The sequence below is a fragment of the Mobula birostris genome, chromosome 3 (assembly GCF_030028105.1).
Source record: "Mobula birostris isolate sMobBir1 chromosome 3, sMobBir1.hap1, whole genome shotgun sequence".
NCBI lineage: Eukaryota > Metazoa > Chordata > Chondrichthyes > Myliobatiformes > Myliobatidae > Mobula > Mobula birostris.
The window spans coordinates 30,274,841-30,293,465 of NC_092372.1; the positions used below are offsets into that span (position 1 = coordinate 30,274,841).

General features: G+C 40.0%; 1 protein-coding gene across 7 annotated transcripts in view; it reads right to left on the reverse strand.

Moving 5' to 3' along the window:
- LOC140194958 (probable E3 ubiquitin-protein ligase HERC1) overlaps nucleotides 1-18,625 on the reverse strand; it is a 299,092-nt gene that overhangs the window by 158,108 nt on the left and 122,359 nt on the right. For all 7 annotated transcript variants that reach the window (XM_072252425.1, XM_072252428.1, XM_072252427.1 and 4 more), the window contains 3 exons: nucleotides 14,817-14,989; nucleotides 5,911-6,066; nucleotides 1,354-1,451 (listed from right to left, as the gene is read on the reverse strand). In XM_072252425.1, the coding sequence (XP_072108526.1) occupies nucleotides 1,354-1,451; nucleotides 5,911-6,066; nucleotides 14,817-14,989 (427 nt within the window). The remainder of the gene's footprint in view (nucleotides 1-1,353; nucleotides 1,452-5,910; nucleotides 6,067-14,816; nucleotides 14,990-18,625) is intronic.

Sequence of the window (18,625 nt, forward strand, 5' to 3'; positions counted from 1 at the left end):
TTAATTCTATCTCTCAGGTTTTTTTTCAACCAATACCTCTCTACTGCTACCATTAGATTACATGACAGTAAAAGAATATCTAACTGCATTTGTTATTCTCCAGTCATTTGGCATATCACTGTGGCCAGAGAAGATTTAAAAACTCTGTCAGAGCCGTAGCAGTCTACTCCTTTATCTCCTATTGTAGTTCTGAAACATAATCAGATCCTGAAGATTTATTCACCTGTAGGCTAAAAGTCTGTTTTCAATAATATGTTCCAGAATTTTGCCACAACCTTCACCAACATTCTCCTTTTCCTTCGTAAATACAAATGAGAACAGTAGGCAACCTGTGTTACAGCCACTCTAGTAACAAAAATCTATATTGACAGAATTTACCACCCAATAGTTTGAGATATGGAATAAAATTATTCTCATGGAATATTTCATGCTCCCTCTTTGCTCTCCCAAATTTCCTCTTTGTATAAAAGGACCTCCCTCCAACTTTTGTATTTGTAAAGCACCTTCCTTGTTCTCAGTTCACTATACCAGTCATATTCTTTTTTCACTTACTTTCTATGGTTGCTATATCCTTTGACATCAGGAATCATTGAGCTTACTATCCATACCCTTTACCCTGAATTTTCACTATTTCATTTTGAATGACTCCAACTTACTTGATACAGACCTACTTGCATGTAGCTGCTCCAATTTTACTTCTGTGAGATGCTGTCTTATTGAATTCAGCTTAACCTCATTTCAGCCCTTAGTTTCTGGACCATCTTCATCCCATCCTACAACTACTGCAGGTTAAAACTTAAGAGTTATGGTCACCTTCTCCAAAGATTGGCCCATTGTCATTTCAACCCAATGCTTGGCTAAATTCTCTAAAGTTAGGCCCAATACTACTCTTCGAAGACCTATCTACTTGAGCCATTAAGTTGATACTTCTTCGAAAAGGTAGTATTGGGGTCCCTATCACCCAGATGCATTTTAAAAATTTCACCACCTCTACAACTTTCACACCCATTTGAACCTAGTAAATGTTTGTGATTTTGAAATTTCCTTGTACTATAACACTATCACTCTATAATCCCATCTCCCTGTGATGTGTCTACAGATCTGCACCTGCTGAATGATGGAGGCCTATTATATATATTCCTAGCAAAGTGACCATCCCCTTTCATTCCTAAACTGTACTGCTGTGGCCTCATTTGAAGAACATCATAAGGTATTCCTATTTATTATTATGGAAAAGGATTTCTCAATCAACAATTGTAATCTTAATTCAGGAAAGTATATTCTGAAATCAGAGTGAAATCTGTCCTTTTTCTCTGAGCAGTGAAGAATGTTTAAGTGTACGATAAATCTTACCTCCTTTATTTGGTTTGGTTCCAAGCAGGCAGGCAAGAGTGACTCCAAAATATGTAATGCTAGCAACCTGGTGCGTAAATTATGGATAAGTGGAACACCTGGAGGATAAAGTTATTGTGTAATTTCCATTCCTGGCTCATTAACCCACTAAGAAATTAGAAATCATGATGCTTTATGAATAATAAATTTCAAAATTATAAAGGTTTAAATTATTCAAGAGTTCAAGAGCTGTGAGGTAATGTTACAGCTATTTAAGACCTTGGTCAGACCCCACTTGGAGTACTGTGTTCAGTTCTGGTCACCTCACTACAGGAAGGATGTGGATACTATAGAGAGAGTGCAGAGGAGATTTACAAGGATGTTGCCTGGATTGGAGAGTGTTCCTTATGAGAACAGGTTGAGTGACCTTGGCTTTTTCTCCTTGGAGTGACAGAGGATGAGAGGTGATCTTGATAGAGGTGTATAAGATGATGATAGGCATTGATCGTGTGGATAGCTAGAGGCTTTTTCCTAGGGCTGAAAAGGCTAACACAAGGGAGCACAGTTTTGAGGTGCTTGAAAGTAGGTACAGAGGGGATGTCTGGGGTAAGTTTTTCACACAGAGATTGGTGGGTGCATGAGATGCACTGCCAGTGATGAAGGTGGAGGCGGATACAATAGGGTCTTTTAAGAGACTCTTAGATAGGTACATGGAGCTTTGAAAAATAGAGGCAGTTTCTAGAGTAGCTTATCTACATTGTGGGCTGAAGAGCATGTAATGTGCTGCAGATTTCTATGTTCTATTATGTACCAATCTGTCAAGGAACATGTACAAGATAACGAGTTTCATTTAAAACAATGAAGCAGCAAGTAAATCAGTGGGTTGTAAGGCAGGGGGCCCCAACCTTTTTTGCACTGTGAACCGGTTTAATATTGACAATATTCTTGCTGACCAGCCGACGACGGTGGGGGGGGGAGGGGAGTGGGGGAGGTGTTAATCACGACCAGAATATAGGTGATAAGCCAACTATAAGTCACTTATCAGTGGCTAATATACTCAATTTCGTCTCTAAAAGGGTTTATCTAACGAATTTAATATTAAACACACAGTGCATATTTTCCTCGCATGAATATAGTGATAAGTCAATTATAAGTCATAAGGGGGTTCCTTATGTCCAGTCTATTCTGCAATTTAGTTTTCGTTGCATTCATTGTAGAAAACTCCGCTTCACAGAGCTATGATGTTGGAAATGGAAGCAACGTTTTCAGTGCTTTCGTAGCTATTACAGGATTTTCAGCCTTGACCTTGATCCAGAATTCCAGCAAAGATGTTATGTTGAACATACTTCTCAGCCCACCGTCATTTGCAAGCTCGAGGAGTTGATCTTCTTCCCGCGCTGACATGGATGATTCACCGGGGACATTCACAAATGGTCACGGACCCATTCCTTTGCACGTCTTGGGTCATTTGTGGTTGGGAAGCAACGCTCAAATTCTGTCGACAGCAAAGATAGATGTTCGTGCACCAGCTGTGAGCCTCAGCCTCTCCCAAATTCCCAGCTAATGTTGGGAACATGTCAAATATGCCCCTGTCCACTCACCGTCCCCACAGTTCCAGTTTGGCTTTGAAAGCAGACACTTTATCTGCCAACTTGAAGACAGTTGTCATTCTCCGCTGAAGTTTCAAATTGAGTTCACTGAGCAGGTTGAAGATGTCACACAGATAAGCGAGTTTTGCTATCCACTCCTCGTCACTGAGGTGTGCTGCCAGTGGTGACTTTTTTCCTGAAAGAAATCTTTGCAGTGGCTCTCTTAACTCAAAAACCCTGGCCAGGACTCTCCCCTTTGACCTGGCTTCAGTGTGTAAGAGAAGGCGTTTGTGCTCTGCATCCATTTCCTTGCAAAGCTGCTCAAACAGACGTGAGTTAAGGGCTTTTGCTTTGATGTGATTGATAACTTCAACGTCACTCAATATGCTGTTAAGATCAGGTGACAATTTTCAGCTAGCCAGCATTTCCCTGTGTGTGACACAGTGTGTACAGTGGCATTCAGGAGCAACCTCTTTGACTCGGGTAGTGAAACCAGACTCGTTAAGCCATTCCAACAGCTGTGCTTCGATGTCCTCCCCTATGTCATCGATTCTCCTTGAAACTGTGGTAGCTGAAAGAGAAATCTGTGCCATCTTGTTAGCTGCAGCTTCTTCCAACAGTTCACGGCACAAGTCCTTGGCAGCAGGCAGAATCAATTCTTCACCAACAGTGAAAGGCTTCTTAGCCTTAGCAATACGGCTAGCCACTAAGTACGATGCTCTCAGAGTAGCAGCATTTGTGGAGGTGGTGGCTCTCAGCACTTGCTTCTGTTCTGCTTGCTCGCGTTTTTTCTGTTCAAAAAACTCAACTGGTTTGTCTTTAGTGCAGGGTGCTTGGACAAGATTCTGAAGCAGTTTTGAGGGCTTCATTGCCTCATTAGACAGCTTGTCTCCACATATCACACACAGGAGGTTTGGATCGTGAGTCACCAGTCGCAATAAAGCCATATTTTATTTACGACCTGTTGTATTTTCTGTTGAAGGAAGCTTTCCTTTTTTGCAGTCTCGGCCTCAGCTGTCTCTGCGTTATCATCATCGTTAGGCCTCTTATGTCCCCTACCATCTCTTTCAAAGAAACTCTCAAGCGACGTTTGTTTTTTTACTCATCGAGTAGTTGTAGGTTAATGACCGACTGATGTCCTCGTGTGGGTAATGACTTCACGTGCGTTCAAGTTCAACAGTGGGCGTGACAGAATGAGGAAAGGTGCAGTTGACTCGTATCGTTTCCTCGCAGCCCGGTAGCACATGCTTTGCGGCCCGGTACCGGTCCATGGCCCGTTGGTTGGGGACCACTGACATATCACACACAGGGGCTTGGAGCGTGCGAGTCACCAGTCGCAATAAAGCCATATTTTATGCACGACTCGTCGTATTTTCTGTTGAAGGAAGCTTTCTTCTTTTTTTGCAGTCTTGGCCTCAGCTGTCTCTGTGTTATCATCATCGTTAGGACTTTGATGTCCCCTACCATCTCTTCCAAAGAAACTCTCAAGCGACGTTTGTTTTTTACTCATCGAGTAGTTGTATGTTAATGATAGACTGATGTCCTTGCGTGGATAATGACCTCATGTGCGTTCAAGTTCAACAGTGAGTGTGACAGGGAATGAGGAAAGGTGCAGTTGACTCATATCGTTTCCTTGCAGCCCAGTAGCGCATGCTTTGCAGCCCGGTGGTTGGGGACCACTGTTGTAAGGGCCCATTTCTGTGCTGTAGGTTACTATGCTTCTATGAACTCATCACAAAGTAAAAACTTACATTTCATATCAGATTGATATATGGCTTTAAAGAACATTGCACAACTTCCTTCAGATAAACTGTTTTACGTGATAATTAAACCAACTTAATCATAGCTTCAAAACTGATGAATCACAACATGCAGCAAATTGTTGGTTACAGCAATCATGTCGATCAGCTTGGTTGCATCGACAAGCACAGCTTCATGATTATTTCTTGAATTTATGAGTTTATTCATTTGTGCAGTTCTATAATACTGATATTTGTAGATGTTCTGGAACTATGTAATGGACACTTCTAATCTATAATACATAATTGTTGTAAAAGGGAAATGGACTCCAGATTAGCACAGAAAAATTCCTAACAATAGCAAAATATTTTGTTCTCATATGAACAATTTTCCTGTAAAAATACTGCATTGTTACAGACACTGATATTTGTTGCCCAACAACAACAAACTGTATTTGTGGAGTTTTTAAGAAGCAAAATGTGACAATACACCGAGTATTATCAAACAAAACTTGATTAGGAGCCATGAGGAGACGAGGGCAGCTAACCAGCTGATGAACTGGTGTAATTTAAGAGACACCATAAAGATAAGAGTTGTTAGCAAAGTTTTGGAATGTTGTTCTAAAACTTCAGGCCTTACAGCTGAAGGCAATCCTATAAATAGTGGTGAAAATAAAGAGGGAGCATAGATCTTGGAGCATTATAGGGCTGGGAGAAGCAATTGGAACCGAGCAGGTTAGTGAAAGGCCATGTAGGTATTTAAGAATAATGGTAATTTAACATTGTTAACTTTTTTTCAGTGTACACACACAGGAGGGATGATGGTTGGATGATACTTTCAGACAAGACTAAGATCACAAGCAATGTGGTTTAATTGTCCCCAACATGTGAGGAGAGGGATGGAGTCAAAGACCAGGAAATGGAGCTTGTGATGGAACAGTATTAGTTTTTCCAATATTTTAGAGAATGAAATTACTTCTCATTCAGTACCATACATCCAACAAAACAATTTGGTGACTGCGGAGGTAGAATCTAATGTTATAACATTCAGATGAGAAGGAAAATGGGATGTCAATAATTAAGGGCTTCTTTTGGTATACTGGCAGGGTTGTAAAAATCCATTTGAGTAAATTTAAAGCAGTTTAGGGAAAACTGGGTAAAAATTTGGGAGGCTACAACAATTTTAGGGAAATGGGGCAATAGCTTGCAAGATCAGAAGCATAATTATCAGGATAATTTAATCACCTCACCTGATGCACTCATCCCTGAAGCAATCAATAAAATTGGGTCAATCCATTTCACAGAAATCATATCATTCTGCATACTTTTGGTGGAGATAACACGACGCAAAAAAACAAGGAAGTCTCCCAGCTGGGTTTCTACTATTCTTCTGTTATTGACAAAATCTATTCAAATGAGAGAAAACATAGGGGTGTTACTAACAAGGGAAAATAAACCTGGAATGATTTAGTTTATAAAATAATTTCTATTGAATAAGCACATTATAAATTTCACATGAATGACAGAGGATGCATTGATTTAATCTCCTAGTTTAAAGACTAAAGTGTATGCTTTGTGTGTAGCAATGGGAAATAAAAACAAATATTGGCCCAGTTACCAATGGGCATGAACAAAATACAACACTGTGCTTAATGCAACCTTGAAAGGCTACATGAAATAGAAAAATAGTGATTCTGTAGGATTTGTTGTTGAGAAGTTGAGGTCAAGTCATACTGTTGAGGTTGAGTGAAAGAAACCAGATATTTCTGAGCTGGGAGCATCACATGTTAGCATGCGATTCAAATGCAGTTGCAATTAATCAGCACACAAGTTCCCATCCATTGAAAACAACATTGCTGACTCACTCTGTACAAATAAATATATCATGTTCTATTCTTCCTGATCTTGATAAGTACGGAAGTCAGAAAGAAAGGGCACATTTCCCAGTAGGTTAAATTGATTGTATGTTGTATTCCAGGGCTACACCTGGAATAAAGGGCTAGAGACCTTCAAATAGCCAAAAGACATTTTCAAGAGTTGGTTACAGTGTAAGATTTAACTTACTACTAAATTGTAAAAATACAAATACACTTTCTAAGTCTATTCCAAGGAAAATTATAAATGCTTAAGATGTTATAAGTGACATGCAGATCACCATGTTTCTTTGTTCAACTTTTTCTACACCCCACTGCTCAGATAACTGAGCAGCCCATTGTACACTTTACATTATTTCCACATAAAGCACATTGTTGATAGGCTTTCTATGCACTGTATCAAGAGTAGTTGAACATTCAAACTGTGGAATGCTTTTGATATGGTTACCATCTTGCTTTCTGGATTCTGATGCAAGTCAAATGGCCTTCCTGAAAAATTAGCCCCATATAAACCATATAATTATGTCTTTGGGGTCGCAAATGCTGGCATTTTTGATCAAATAACAGCTGTGCCAGGATTAGAGTCAGAGTCTCACCTTAATAGGTTATGGAATTTGATGGAAGTTTGGAGGTGGTAACATGTCCTGATAGAAGATGAGGTGCTTACATTGTTCTCATTACAACAGTTCAGGAAGCAGTTGACAGGTCAGTGTGGGGAGCCAGAGTTAGAGTAGCAGGAAAGAAGTAGTTTAGGTCAGCACTGAGCAATGAGTGTGGCTGCTCTGCAGAGAAATCACCCAATCCATATTTAGTTTCTTCAATGTAGAAGAGTCCACATTGGGAGCACCATATGTAGCACATTTGATTGGAAGTGCAAATGGAACATTGCTTCATCTGGAAGAACTATATGGGTACTTGGATGGTAGGTAGGGATAAGGTAAAGAGCCAACTGCTGTACCTTCTGCAATTACACAGAATAATGCTGTGAGAAAGGAAGTGTTGGTAGGGATGAAATATTGGCCTAACCTTTATATCCTGATATGTCAGAATGAGAAGCAGGTGCATATTTTTGACCAATAACTTAAGTGGAGATTAAAAATAGAAAAAAGGCCACATCCATAAATGAGTTTTCTAATGATTTTCCCTTCAAATACTAAAATAGTGTAAAACTGGTTTATCAGTGTCTTTGATCATATCTGGTTTCCAGTTATTTTTCATAATGTACGTCACCAATATTTCACATGGCATTAAAGTATGAATGATATGGTGCCCAAAATATACAAATGATTAAATAATGCCATATATGGCTGGCTACTTAGTCCTTTCAATTTATGAAATATGGAAGACAGGTCCATAATGATGTATTGAGACCTCTGAGCTTGCACTTCTGTGTGCAAATGGAGCCCACTGGCACAGCCCAATACTATTCATTTTCCTCAGCATTATGCTGAAGAAAACACAACTTAGGTCCTGTAATGGAATCTAAAATGCAGTTTGCAGTGCACTGCTTGGAGACAATGGGGAAGCAACCATTTTTATTTAGTGTGCTTTGGATTTCCAGTATTTGCAGAACTTCTCATGTTTATATTTTTATTTAAAGTTACTGGAAGACTGTTGGACAAACATAACCTGAGGAAACCAAAGTTACGTCGATGCTTCATGCTCAGACCCTGCAGGTTCTTGACGTACTGAGTTCCTCCATCAATTTGTTTTTTTAAAATTCCAGATTCCAATATTTGAAGTCTCTTTTGCCTTTAGTTTTAGAAGGTACAGCAGTATTTGGGCTTTACCCTGTTTTACTGGTCATTTGTAAATGGTGTGCTATAGTCAACAGCATTTTTAAATTTTATTTACTTCAATTTTAGCTTTTTAAATGTGACTGAATGTCAGAATACCTAAAAACTAAAATAAATAACAGGTTTGATAAAAGGTAAAGTACTCCTAGCATTCCTAGTTATGTTGACCAGGGCCTCTGTACTATGCTACCCCAACACATTCATTGTCCAGACCATATGTGTGGAGCCAGTAACTCTGGTGGGAGGAGGGTACCAAGTCCATTGCTCATCTGTCATTTATTCTAATGCATCTGAATATAATAGCAATGCCCAAAATAGAGCCAATCCTTGTGGTACTGAACTAAACCAATAATTTGTTGAACCAAAACAGATATAAAAGCAAAGGACAAAATTGGTCCTCTGGAAGCTCAGAGTAGTCATACATGCATGGAGCCGAAAGAGAAGTTGGGGGGGGGGGAGGAGGGGAGATCTTAAGTGGATATTTTGCATCTCTATTTACACAAGAGACAGGCACAGAAGTGAGGCAAACCAGAAACTGTATACAGATTACAGAGGAAGAGGTGTTTCCTGTTTTGAGGCAAATTAGGGTGGATAATCCTTAATGGCCTGGTAAAGAGTTCTCTCGGACCCTGTGGGAGGTGAGTGGAGAAATTGCAGGGTGCTAGCGGAGATATTTAAAACATCCTTAGCTATGGGTGAGGTGCTGAAGAATTGGAGGATAGCTAATGTTATTCTGCTGTTTATGAAAGGCTCTAAGAATAAAGCAGAAATTATAAGCTGGTAAACCTGACATTAGTAGTGGGAAAGTTATTGGAAGGTATTCTAAGGGATAGATATAAAAGTATTTCGATACTTTTGGATAGGGTAGCTAAGAAAACTTATGGGGTGTTAGCTTTCATAAGTCGAGGGATAGAGTTTAAGAGTCGTGATGTGATGATGCAGCTCTATAAAACTCTGATTAGGCCACACTTGGAGTACAGTGTCCAGTTCTGGTCGCCTCACTATAGGAATGATGTGGAAGCATTGGAAAGGATACAGAGGAGATTTACCAGGATGCTGCCTGGTTTAGAGAGTATGGATTATGATCAGAGATTAAGGGAGCTAGGGCTTTACTCTTTGGAGAGAAGGAGGATGAGAGGAGACATGATAGAGGCATACAAGATAATAAGAGGAATAGGTAGAGTGGATAGCCAGCACCTCTTCCCCAGGGCACCACTGCTCAATACAAGAGGACATGGCTTTAAGGTAAGGGGTGGGAAGTTCAAGGGGGATATTAGAGGAAGGTTTTTTACTCAGAGAATTGTTGGTGCGTGGAATGCACTGCCTGAGTCAGTGGTGGAGGCAAATACACTAGTGAAGTTTAAGAGACTACTAGACAGGTATATGGAGGAATTTAAGGTGGGGGGTTATATGGGAGGCAGGGTTTGAGGTTCGGCACAACATTGTGGGCCGAAGGGCCTGTAATGTGCTGTACTTTTCTATGTTCTATATATTTTGATAAGGGACTGATTGGGGATAGTCAACATGGCTTTGTGCATGGTAGGCCATGCCAAACCAATCTTATAGTGTTTTTTGAGCAGGGTACCAGAAAAGTTGAGGGTGGCAAGGCAGTGAACCTTGACTTTTGCAAGGCCTTTGACTAAGTCCCACATGGGAGGCTGGTCAAAAAGGTTCAGGCGCTTGGCATTCAAGATGAGGTAGTAAATTGGATTACACATTGGCATCACGGTAGTAGATGATTGCTTCTCTGATTGGAGGCTTGTGACTAGTGCTGTGCCGCAGGGATTGGTGCTGGGTCTGTTCTTGTTTGTCATCTATATCAATCATCTCAATGGTAAGGTGGTAAACTGGATCAGTAAATTTGTGGATGATACCAAGATTGGGGGTGGACAGCAAGGAAGACTATCATAGCTTACACTGGGATCTTGACCAGTTGTAAAAATAAGCTGAAAAATGGTAGATGGAATATAATGCAAACAAGTGTGAAGTGTTGCACTTTGGGAGGACAAACCACAGTGGGACTTACACCGTGCACGGTATGGCACTGGAGAGTGCAGTAGGTCAGAGGGCCATGGGAATACAGATCCATAATTTCTTGGAAGTGGCATCACAGTTGGATAAAATTGTAAAGAAATCTTTTGGCATATTGGCCAAAGAGGGACAAAATGGAATCGAAGTATGCTGACAATAGTTCAGTGGCAGAGAAGCAGGCAGAAACAATAGACCTACCAGGTTTGTGGATCTTGGGTAGGAGGTAGAAATGAACAGTACGGAGTGCAGGAACAATGAGAATGGAGGCAGTGAATGGGGCATCACTGGAGGTGATGAAATTGGTGATGGTGGTGGTCTGATGTTCCTTAGTGGGATCCTGTTTAAGGGGCAAGTAAAAGGAGGTTCTGAGAGTTGCTATTTGGCTTCAGCAAGGTAGAGGTCAATATGTCCGACTACAACAGCAACCTTGTTTCTATGAGTCTGATGGTGAGGATGGAATTGGTGTGGAAAGAATGGAGGATAGTGCGTTCAGAGGATACGGTGTTCAAACATGCGAGGGAAGTGCTAAAGAAGAGATGGTTAATGTCTTGTTGGCAGTTAGAGATGAAAAGATCCAGAATGGGCAGAGGACCATAGTGGGGTATTGAGAAGAGCATGGTTGAAGATGGGAGAAGACAGTCATCACTGTAGGATGTGGAATCCTTGCCAAAGAAGTAGGTCATGAGAGAGACGTGACAGAAGAAGAGCTTGGTGTCATGACAAGTGTGCAACTCACTGAGGTGTGGGTTCAGAGGGACCTAGGCAAGACAATAGACAACAGACAATAGACAATAGGTGCAGAAATAGACCATACGGCCCTTCGAGCCTGCACCGCCATTCTGAGATCATGGCTGATCATCTACTATCAATACCCAGCTCCTGCCTTGTCCCCATATCCCTTGATTCCCCTATCCATAAGATACCTATCTAGGTCCTTTTGTCCTCTGGCTGGCGATGAAGAGTGAAGTCCAGAGCTAGAGCAGAGAAAGAGACAGGGAAAGCAGGTATTTCTGCATGGTGGTGACGGTTGTGCATAGAATTTGGAGGGAGAAGCAATTAATCCAACAAAAGTAGTTGGGAATTCTCATTTGGTCCAAACCAGGAGGTCTAGAAACAGAGTTGGAGGCCATATGGCACAAGATGATGGCAGTAACAAGTGTCCAGGAAGGACACCTGGCTGTGTTAGCACATAGCCAATGAGCCAAAGAGCAGCAGAGATCACAGAGAGGGAGCAGTGAGAGAGAGTCTCACTGAACTCCCATTGAAAAGAAGATTTAAACTTCTTCAGGGTAGACATCTTTCAAAGAGACTTTGCAGTGGAGAAGCAAATCATAAACAACAGATTCTGCAGGTGCCAGAAATCTTGAGCAACATGCACAAAATGTTGAAGGGGTGGCTGGACACTATAGAAGGATTTGATTACCTAGATGCTTTTATTTCATTTTAAAAATCAGGTAATGAAATTAATAATGAGGATGATTTTGACAGCTAAACAACCAAACACACATGTACAAACATATATAGCATACTGTGCATCACTCACTCTTAAGACGGCATTATGGAATTTTGTGATTGTGAGAGTGTAGCACTTTGAATGACTTTAATACAAACGGCTCATAATTACAACAAAGCAGAATTGAAAATATGTATTGATAGCACAGAATAAAATCTACTATGTACCAGAGTGTCTAGATAAATCATCATGATACTTGCATCTTCTTTTAAGTTAGCAGAAGCAGCAAATTTATTTGGGAATACATGTAACTGTAATATTTCATTTCCCTCATCTCCACATAGTAATCTGACAATTAAAACAAAATCAAACACATCCACATCCAGTGAATGATGTAATGTGTATGTGCTGAGGAAGCCTAGTAAAAGGTTGAAGATGGTTAATTAAGACAAATGCAGCCACTAAAGCAGTACTGACAGCAACTTACGATCACCGAGGGAAAAACACAAGATGCCTTAACAAGAAACCATCCCAACCTTACCTGAAAAACAACAGCAACGTAAAATATAATCAGTTAGAAATTGATTTGCTTGAATAAGGAGGAAGTCACCATAATAGTTTTACTAGTTCCACATGTTTCTTGCTTAATAGCAGGAGAAAACAAGAGATGTCGAGGAAAGCAGACATGACATTCCAAATATAGGAAGTTTTTAAAAAGCTGTACTCAGCAGGTTGGGCAGCATATACAGAGAGTGAAATAGCACCACAATTTCAGATCACTGACCTTTTATTGGTAGGTCATTCCCTAATTCATTAACTCTGCTCATCTCTCCCCAGATGTTGCCTCACCTGTTGAGAAGTTCTAGCATTTTCTGTTTTTAGTTTGGATTCCCAGCAGTACCAGAAAGTTTTATCCTCTAAAGGAAATGTAAAATCAAAATATAAAAGCAAAATCCTCTGAAGTTGATGTAAAATTAAAAGTAATATAAATGGAAATATACTATCAAAAGGAAAGAAAATTATACACATACACAAGTGAACAAAGGCCCTGACTGAAGTTTGCTCCCTTTCAATCTTATCAAACCTTTTCTATTATCCCACATCCAACATTTAAAAACTTGCTCCATAAATTCAAGGCTTTGCAATTTTCATATCAGTTGTTGTCCATTTCTGGGGTAAAGATATACATTTAACTGTGTTTACTTCAAACCTAAGGAGTCAGAATGAAGACTTTTTCCATCATAGCACTATCATTCCAAAACTGTACTTCGGTAGAGCTGCCAGTAACAGCAGAAGTCTTGGATTTTTCTCATTCAGTGAACTAATGGAAAAATTTCACCAGCTATAATGCAAGAGGTGATAGTTTTAAAACACAAGATTCTGCAAAGTAACACACACAAAATACTGGAGGAACGCAGCAGGTCAGGCAGCATCTATAGAAATGAATAAACAGTCACCATTTCGGGCTGAGACCTTTCTTCAGGACTAGGAAGGAAGGTTGGGATTCGTGCGGACACAAGTTTAGTGAGGCAGGAGCAGGCAGAGTCAACTGGCCTACTTGGACAGTCAGGTTTGCGCATCTTGGGTAGGAGGTAGAAATGAGTAGTGTGTGGTTAGGAACATATTTAATCTTGAGTATAAATAATTGCAGGGTTTCTAGGGAATATTAAAAAAGCCAAATATTGATTATACATGTATTGTGAGCTGTTCAATTATTATGCTGCTTTATTTCAAACTATATATTGTGATTCCATGATTAAAGATGTAACTGTTTAAATATGAACAATATCTTTGGTAAGGTTGGATTGTTGCTAAAAAAAAACCTCAAGACAAAACTGAGCACTAAAATTCAAAATGCACAATTTTTTTCAATAATTATGGAAGAAAATTTGTTGAATCTTTCAATAATATTTCACGAGCAGTGACTGTAAACAAAGGAAATTTTGCACAGAAGGACACAGAGCTATTCCAACAAAAACCTTCATCATATCACAACTTATGTTAAAGAATTTTGAAGAAATCAAGTTTTATTTTTTATAATTTAACTTTATTTAAAAATAATTAACAGGAGCTCTCAGCTATTCCATAATAGAACAATAGCAATCCACCTTTTGCTTCTCAGTGCTCCTCGCTTTATTATACATCATTGAATTGCTTTCTTTCTTCCACTGTTCTGCAACATCATGGTCTTTCAGGGTTTCAGCAGGAAGAGTTGAATTCTATACTATTTTCAATCCGGCTTCCTCCTGCTGAGTCTGGAATGAATTGTCCCCTTCAATAGATCTCTCAAATAAGCAAAACCCTACTGTTTTATAGTCTTAAATCATGTTTATCATCCAGTTAATTTCTGCTTTTAAGTCAGCATAGTAGGACGTCTATTGATAGGAAGAAAGTTAGCACACTAAAACATAGGTAAAATCAAAAGCTCATGATGGTAAAATGGTACACACAATCTACCATAAATTCCACATATAAATTAATCAGAATCAGAGTCACATCTCCTCTATTCCACAAGGAATAAATAAAGCTGAGCATGCCATTGGTTTTGGTTTTTGCTTTGTAGACATATTATCTTAGCAGTATCTGGCAGTGCACACATTTGAGGACAAAACTCCTCTCAAATAATAATCCACTTACTTTTATTAAAAGCTAATGAGTGGTTGAGGTTGGGAAATAAACCTCAGGGATCTAACACAACGCTGCCAATAGATCCAAGCAGACATTCTGCAAAGGATCCTTTGGTGGAACTGACTAAGGTCTGTTCTACTCAGTGAAGTCTGAAGTACATCATATAAAGTGGTCCATTTGTAGTGCTTTCAATTCTTTTAAAAAAGGTTAAATAAAGTCATTTGATTGATTATATTGCTTTAGCTATACTCTGCTTTAAACCAAAATGAAATACCTCTGAATAGGCCTCCACTTCTTCGACGGTAAGATCTAATGACATTGATAGAATATTTTTAATAGTGTCTTTATTTTCAACATTATTTTTCCAGTCCCACCTTTACTTTCTGATCTGGTGCTAGCTCCACAGCCATGTGATTCTTTACATTTGTCTCCAGTTATTTCACCTTCTGCATTTCCACACACTGCTTGCACAAAACTCTGCAGCTGGCAGCACAACACATCCATTGGTGCTTGAAGTACTTCCGGGGACAAAGTGTCTGCATAGGAACTATGAACAAAACACAAAATAAATCTAAAGAAGACCATAAGGCCATTAGACATAGGAGCAGAATTATGCCATGTGGACTGTCCAGTCTGTTCTGCCACTCTATCATGGCTGATTTATAATCCCTCTTAACCCCATTCTCCTGCCTTCTTCCCGTCAACTTCGATGGCCTTACAAATCAAGATTCTATCAAACTTCACTTTAAATATACACCCAATGACTTGGCCTCCAAGTCATTGTCATGGCCTCCAATCGATTGTCTGTAGCAATAAAGTCCACAAATTCCCCACCATCTGGGTAAAGAAATTCCTTTTCTTCTCTGTTCTGAAGAGATATCCTTCTGTTGAGGCTGTGTTTTCTAGTTCCAGACACCCCACTATAGGAAACATCTTCTCCATATATACCCTATTTAGGCTTTTCAATATTTAAAAATTTTCTAAGAGAATCCCCCACCCCCATTCTTCTAAACTCCAATGAGTAAAGGCCCAGAGCCATCAGAAGCGCCTCATAATTAACAATTTCATTCCCAGGATCATTCTTGTGAATCTTTGCTGGAGGCTCTTCAAATCCTGTCTTAGATTTACCAAACTGCTTTCAATACTCCACGTGGGGTCCGACTAATACCTTAAAAAGCTTCAGCATTACATCTTTGCTTTGACATTCTAGTCCTCTGGAAATGAATGCTAACATTGTATTTGCCTTCCTTACCACCTTCTGCAAGTTAGCCTTTAGGAAATCCTGGAACAGGACCCTGAAGTCTCTTTGCACCTCTGCTCTTTGAATTTCACCCCATTTAGAAAATAGTCTACGCTTTTATTCCTTGTATTAAACTGCATGACATACACTTTGCCACACTATAGTCCATCTGCCATTTCTTTGGCCAGTCTCCTAATCTGTCTCAGTCCTTCTGCAGACTCCCTGCTTCCTCAGTATTACCTGTCCTTCACTTATTTTTGTATCATCTGCAAACGTGACCACAAAGCCTTCAACTTTGTCACCTAAATCATTGACATATAATGTGAAAAGCAGTCCCCACACCAGCCCCAGCGGAACACCACTAGTCATCTGCAGCCAACCAGAAAAGGCCCTCTTTATTCTGATGCTTTGCCTCCAGGCAGTCAGCTAATCTTTTATCCATGCCAGTACCTCGGGCTCTTACCTTGTTAAGCAGCCTCATGTGTGGCATCTTCTCAAAGGCCTTCTGAACAAGTAAACAACATTCTGTGACTCTCCTTCATCTAGCCTGCCTGTTATTTTCTCAAAGAATTCCAAAAGATTTGTTAGACAAGATTTCTCCTTAAGAAAAACGTGCTGCCTTTGGCCTATTTTATCACATGCCTCCAAGTACCAAGAAATGTCATCCATAGTAATGGGCTCCATCATCTTCCCAACCACTGAAATCAGGTTACCTGGCTTATAATTTTGCTTTTTCTGCCTCTTCCCTTTTTAAATGATTGGTTAAGACATTTGCCATTTTCCAGTCCTCCAGAACCATTCCAGAATCTAGTGGTTCTTAAAAGATCACTACTAGTGCCTCCACAATCTTGTCAGATACCCTATTTAAGACCTCTGGCGTGTAGTCAATCTGGTCCAGGTGACTTAAGTACTTTCAGGTCTCTCAGTTTCCCAAGTACCTTCACCTTAGTAACAGCAACTACATTCATTCCTGCCCCTGGACATTCTCAAATTTCTGGCACACAGCTGCTGTCTTCCACAGTGAGGACTCATCCAAAATACTTTAAGTTCATCTGACATTTCTTCGTTCCCCTTTACTAGCTCTCCAGCATCATTTTCCAGCAGTCCAATATCCTCTCTCGCCTCTCCTTTACTCCCTTTTACTCTCTTTTTTTTTAAAATCAGGAGAAAAACTTTAGTTATCCTCTTCTGTATTATTGGCTAGCTGACCTTCATATTTTCTCTTCATTGTTTTTTTCTAGTTTCCTTCTGTTGGTTTTTGAAAGTTTCCCAATCCTCTAACTTCCCACTAATTTTTGACATATTCTAAGTCCCCTCATTTGTTTTTATGCTGTCTTAGGCTTCCTTATCAGCTGTAGTTGCCTTGCCCTCCCTATTAGAACATTACTACTTCTTTGGGATGTACCTGTCCTGCGCCTACTGAATTTGGCCCAGAAACTGCCAATGCTGTTCTGCCATCATCCCTGCTAGTGATCCCTCGCAATCTTCTCTCAGGACCTCTGTAGCTCCCTTCACTCTACTATAATACTGATGTATCTGATTTTATCTTCTCCCTGTCAAACTGCAGGGTGAATTTCATCACATTATGATCTCTGGCTCCCAATGGTTCCTTTACCTTAAGCTCCCTAATCAAACATGGTTCATTACAAAACGCCCAATACAGGAATATCTTTTCCCCACTGGGCTTAACCACAAGCTGCTCTAAAAAGCCATCTTGTAGGCATTCTACAAATCCTTTTTCTTGGGATCCACACCAACCTGATTTTCCCAATCTACATGTATAACAAAATACCCCATCACTATTGTAACATTGCTCTTTTTACAGCTTTTTCTATCTTCCGTAGTTTGGAAGCCGGTGCTTTTGATACAATGTGTATCCTTGGATGTTAAACTTCCCACAACAATCTTCTTTCAGCCATGACTCAGTGATGCCCACAATGTCATACCTGCCAAACTCTAACTGTGCTACATGATCACCTACCTTATTCTGTATACTGTGTGCATTCAAATATAACACCTTCAGTCACTTCAACTCATCCCATTGACTGCAATTTTGCTCTATCACCTGCCTATCCTTCCTCATAGTCTCACTACACACTGCATCTACTTTATACCAACTGTTCCATCCTCAATCTTATAACTCCAATTCCCATTCCCCTGCCAAATTCAAATTATCTGCAACAGCTCCAGCAAACTTGTCCGCAAAGATATTGGTCCCCCTCAGATTTGGGAGTAAGCTGTACAGGTCGTGCCTTCTCCAGAAGAGATCCTAATGACCCAGCATCAGAAACTCTGCCTGCTGCATCAACTTATCTGCCAAATCATCCTTTTTCTTACCCTCATTGGTGCATGGTACAAGCAGCAATCCAGAGATTATTGAATGATAGTTTTATTTTTAAAACATTCAGTTGACAGACTTAATTTATTTTTCAATACTTACAGTCAATCAAGCATCCGAAGATTTACAAAAACATTGCCAGAACTGAGTTGCAAGGAGAGATTGGGCAGAGGGAATATGAGGTGCTGTTCTTCTGGCAGTAGCGAAGGCCTAGGCCAGTCAAATCAGCAGGGAGTGGAGAGAGGAGTTGAAATAGCTTGCAACTGGGAGTTAATGTATTAGAAAGGAATGGAAGCTCCTCAGGCTATTGTAATGGGGAATAGAGATGCATAGGGACTGGTGAAAATCAGAGCATTCCAGGGAATTGAAAGTTGTTGAAATAGTAAGAGTATGCAAGAAGTCCAGATATAGGTGGGAAGGGATTGGACAGAGTGAGATAAGAGTTGAGTTACGAGGAGATAAGTTCAGAGTGGAAGAACAGGCAGAAAAAATTGGCCTATCAAGACAATGGAACTTGTGGATATCGTTGAAGACACAGAAGAGATCTCCTCTTGTTGAAGGGACAGAGATATATGGGGCTAGGAAACTATCAAGTTTGAGTTTGC